Source organism: Trachymyrmex cornetzi, unplaced genomic scaffold, assembly GCF_001594075.2.
Source record: "Trachymyrmex cornetzi isolate Tcor2-1 unplaced genomic scaffold, Tcor1.1 scaffold485, whole genome shotgun sequence".
NCBI classification, from domain to species: Eukaryota; Metazoa; Arthropoda; class Insecta; order Hymenoptera; family Formicidae; genus Trachymyrmex; species Trachymyrmex cornetzi.
The window spans coordinates 32876-37751 of record NW_017299674.1 but is presented as its reverse complement, the minus strand read 5'-3'; the positions used below and the strand labels follow the sequence as shown (position 1 = coordinate 37751).

At 37.9% G+C, this 4876-nt stretch overlaps 1 protein-coding gene across 1 annotated transcript; it reads left to right on the top strand.

Annotated features, from left to right (window-relative positions):
• Nucleotides 1-3779: 3779 nt before the first annotated feature.
• On the top strand, nucleotides 3780-4869 carry LOC108765349 (uncharacterized). The gene is made up of 3 exons (XM_018514026.1): nucleotides 3780-3854; nucleotides 3948-4360; nucleotides 4631-4869. The coding sequence occupies exons 2-3, from the start codon at nucleotides 4285-4287 to the stop codon at nucleotides 4867-4869; spliced, it is 315 nt and encodes a 104-aa protein (XP_018369528.1). The 5' UTR covers nucleotides 3780-3854; nucleotides 3948-4284.
• The last annotated feature ends 7 nt before the right edge of the window (nucleotides 4870-4876 follow it).

The window sequence follows — 4876 nt, the reverse complement described above, 5'->3', positions numbered from 1 at the left end:
GATTTTGGCCACTTCGGCTTGTGTAAATCGTCAGATTATATTATTCCCGTGATCCTTGATTAATTTCCTTCAAAATAAAAAAAAATTTAACCGCGCTTGAGAAAATCCATGTTACGTTTTTTTTTTTGCAACTTTGTGACTCTCCCATTTCCTTACGTCACGCTGAAATCGTCAGATTATTGAAATCTACACTTTTCTACATGTAATTAACACACATTACCTTAATCTGACGCGCTCGAGTTTTTTGAACGATCGATTTTTTTTTACTAATCTGACGGGCTCCCCTGGACACCCGGCTCTATATAGAGGTTTAATATTTGGTGGGGGGTACTTATTAGGGTGCAAGCTTTCCCCCTTTATGTTATTCTGACGCGCTCGAGTAAATCCCAAAATCCCCGGTTGGCCTCCCCTACTACAATGTTTAGTGATATTTTAGTCTCTAGGAGATAAATTCTTCTATTAGATATTGGATTATATCATGTCGAATGTTTGAAGCAGCGTAAATCTTGCACAACTGTTTTTGAATCGTAAATCGCGCAGATAGTCTGACTTTAAACAAAAGAAGTCTTAGTTACGAGCACGTTAGTAATGAGGTAATTAAATGGCGCGTTTCGATTGGTTCGCTCCATAGCTGCCCACGCTACGATTGGTTCGCTCCATGGCTGCCCGCGCTACGAATAGTGAGGGAGAGGGCGCGTTGAGTGAGAGAGAGTGAAAGTGAAAAACCGCCAAGTCCGAGAAAATGGTGGAGGTGGAGAAAATAGGTCCCCGAGACAGTTTTTTGCCAGGGGGTGGAGGGGGGGGGAGGGGGAAAAGTTCAGGCTTCGAAGAGGAATGCGGATATGATTTATGGCCCTTCGTTTTTTTCGAACCTCGGCGTCCTGGTTAGAGAGAGTCTTCCTTTATCGCTTATTTATTTTTCTATTATTTAATGCCGTGCGATCGATTTTTTTGTCTGGAAGGACAGGAGGAAAACAGGAATGGGCAAATTCGTGCCTGATTGTAACAGAGCTGGGATGATTTACTCGGTTTAGTGGATAAATTTTTTTTTACCCTTTATGTTAGCGTTAGTCTTATTTCGAAAAAAATGACAAAAGTTGTTATTAATCTAGTTCTGACAAAAATATGAAAAAAGAAGATGTCGGTTGGAAGGGAACGAATGATTAAGAAACAAACGAGAGTTTATGATATAAAGATGTATTTATTGATACAAATTTTTCTTCATAGGAAAATACATATAAGAATAATCTAAAAACGGCTTAGAACCATTAAGCGAAAGATTCACGATTCGAGAGGATTATATAAGAAATTTCATTGTACCGCGCGCGCGCGCGCGCGCAATGAAATTAATTCCAAAAGTATTATATTAAAATACATATCAAGAAAAGTTAAATCTTTAATTTGTGTACGTACATTGCGCTCAATTTCGTCGTAATTTCCCCGTAGCGTTAATTTTATAATTTCCTGATTAACATAACTTACAGGAAGTTTCAGTTCGATTTCTCAAATTAAATTCTGCGCGCACTTGTTAACATTATCGGTTAAAGATTCTAATTTGTTTTAAATGCGCGTCGACACATTTCACAATGTTTTGCAGATCGAGAAAGGTAGTCTTCTGCATTACAATAGCCACCGCGAAGGTTCTGCGTTTCTTCGACGGCGGCGTTGAATCGGATGCGACCTCTTCTTTTCGGAGATTCCCGCTGATATTTTTCATCGAACGAAGTTCCTCTTCTTCGTCTTTATACGCCAATAATATTGATTTCGCACCGTAAGATGTGGTAAAACTGATAGAGATATTTTTTATGACAACAGAATTCGTTTTCGTTCGGTTATCACTAACTAGTTAAATATTCGTTCGTGTAGCCCATGTTGTCTTGAAACTGTTTCCAACTGTCGGTGTCGAAATAAATACCGTCAGCATTGTTTTCGCTCAATTTTACAAGAGGCTTGAAGATTCCCTCGTTCGTTCTTTGCAGACCCACATGAATCGTCTTCGTATGAGAATTGTTGAGACCATACGTTGTCGTAAACAGCATATGAAATCGTGTGTTTCTTCCCACGTCGTTGTTAGGCGGCTTGAAAGAATTCGGGTTGGAGTACATTTGCTCGTCTGAATTATTGGCGACTTTTAAGCTGTCCATTATTCTTACTTCGCTGTAGCACCAAACGACACGATTAGTCCAAGATGGATGGGTCAAAACTAAGAAGTACAGTACTTGCTTGCTTGCTTACGAAGTTGGAGCTAGGAACGACGAAACTCGAATGAAGCGGACTCGTGACGCTATCGACGACATCATCTCCCTCTCACCGATATTACTTAACAATTAAAATTAAAAAATTAATTACAATAAAAAAATTATTCTGCGCGCGCAGAAGAAAAAACAAAAAGCCTAGATTTTTCTATACTTTTTGCGTTAAAATTTAAAAAAGTCTAAAAGGGAGATGTAAAACAAGAACAGACATGTGCGTCTTACAATACTTCGACTGCCGAGTTATAAAAATTATTGAAGAAAGGATTCTGCCCAAATTAATAAAAAATTCTTTTAAATTATTCTGTAAGAAAAATGTGATAGCCTTCCAAAGAAGACTTACAGGGGGAAAGGTAAACAAGAGGAAACAGGGGCGTACAAGTTCGTTTTACGATATTTCGACTGTTGAGTTATACCTAATATTGAAGAAAGGATCCTGTCCAAATTAACAAAAAAAATTCTTTTAAATTCTTTAAGAAAAAAAAGGGATAGTCTTTTAAAAAAGTCTGGGAATAACAGGCAAGAACGAACACACACACACAGAAGCGTACAAATTTGTTTTATGATATTCTGTCCGTTCTGCGTTACAAAAATTATTGAAAAATGAAATATGCCTTGACAGAAGAGTAAATTTTTTTGTAGATTACGGTAAGGAAAAAAAAGATGATTTAACTTAGAAAAGGTTTTAACAAATAAGAAATAGTCGACTTTCTAAGTAAGAATATTTACAAAAAAAATATGGAGAATCTTAGTTATTAGCTAAACAAACTTAGGTGAAAGAAATAAGGAAACGCCCTTTTTAGCGTATTTTCGAGTGAATAAATAGTGTGTAGGTTGAAAATTTAACTCTAGTTTGGCTTCAACTTCTCGTTGTGTCGAACTCTTTTCCGAGGGCGTGCTTTCTATATATCTTATTGCGAGTGCGAAAAAAATGGCTCTTCGTGATTTATTATCTAAATTTTTTATAGTCGCTTGCAATCTTAATTAAAAATTGATTGCAAGAGACTATATACTGAAATTATCAGACGCGAAAATGAAAACAATTACAAAGTTTTCGAGAACTTTATGCGAGAGTACGTTACTATGCGTTATGCATAAACTGGGGCACTGTGATAGTGGTGATGACGCTAACAATCTCGCGGCATATAGAAGTGCGTGAGTGTTTCAATCATGAGGAGGATGACGCCGGTGGTCATATTGATGAGTTTCGTCATAGAATCAACGGTAACACAGGAGTAGGAGTAGGTAAGCTGAGCTGAAACAAAATTATACATTTTTAAAAAATATTTATTATTATTATTATTATTATTAATTAAATTATAATATTTATTTTCAGCGTCAAAACGTCAAGTGGCGCACGTTAATCCCGTGCAATTCGTGCGACGTGGGCGTCTGAGTCTGTGGCGACGATGACGTCACGCGGAGGATGAAGACGAGGTTGTTCGTGCGCGTAAGTTGGAAAAAATAAAAATATTGATTAAATGTTGGAAATTTCCTTTATTAAAAATATTTTAATTTTTTTTCTAGGAAGAGCGCGAATCGAACCGCCGAATAATGCGTCGCCTCCACGCAATGGACAAAGCATCCCTCTCATCGAAATAGGTAAGATATTTAAAACATATTCTACTGTGTGTAAAATATAGTTCATATAATATTACTGCAATAAGAAGAAAAATAAAAATATTTCTATTTTAGATGATGATGATGATGATGTTGATGACGAGGATAATGGAGATTCGCAGCGATCAAGGAACTCGTCAAATGCCATTATTTCAATGTTGTATAAGTTCAAAAAATCGATTAACGAAACATAGAGTCAGTTCTGGAAAAAAAGAAAAATAGCAGTAAAAATTACTTTCTAGTACGCGAAAATGAAGAAGAGGAAGAAGAAGAAGAAGAAGAAGAAGATGATGAAGAAGAAGAAACTGACAATGACATTTACGACTACGATGACGACGAAGACGCCGGTGATATCATTGATGAGGCGAACGAAGATATTACCAATGATACCGGCGACAAGGAAATCGATGATATGGTTGACGAAATTCTGGAGACACAGGACGTGACGCAGGAAGTCGAAGAAGAGGAGGGCTACAATTACGTCGAAGGTAATAATATTTTATTGTTTACTTTTAACCCGTTGTTTCGTGAAATTTTTTTAAAAGTTTTCTACTCACCGGTTTTACCGCGGTCGCTGTCACATTAGAGAGACTTCTTGAGCGAAAAAAATATCCCCGGCTCACGATCATATGAAGCAGCTAAAGGTGAGTTACCTTACTTTTCGGTTACATTATGACACGTGGAGGAGGGGGATAAGCTTTATGCATAATATAGCAAAGTCAACGAAATTTAAATAAAGATTTTGTTTATCTTTTCAGTACAAATTGGTGGTGGTGCTGTCCAGCCCTCAGACGCTCTCCCTTCGCCTTCACAAAGGGGAGATCGTCAACTAGTGTCACCCCCACGGTCCCGTCAGTCGACTCCAGCACCGTCGCCGTCGACATCACCGACACCTCGTCAGGCTCAAAATGAAGATCAGGAGAAGGAGCATCAGCAACAGGAGCAACGATGTTGGCAGCACGAGGTCAATCATTTTAATTATCAGGAGACGCGGTAGTGGCTCC

Excerpts from the sequence above, each read along its gene's own strand:
- LOC108765349 (XM_018514026.1), top strand. The coding sequence starts at position 4,285 with ATGGTTGACGAAATTCTGGAGACACAGGACGTGACGCAGGAAGTCGAA. Across the intron at positions 4,361-4,630 it reads GGGCTACAATTACGTCGAAG|TACAAATTGGTGGTGGTGCT; the intron begins GTAATAATATTT and ends TTATCTTTTCAG.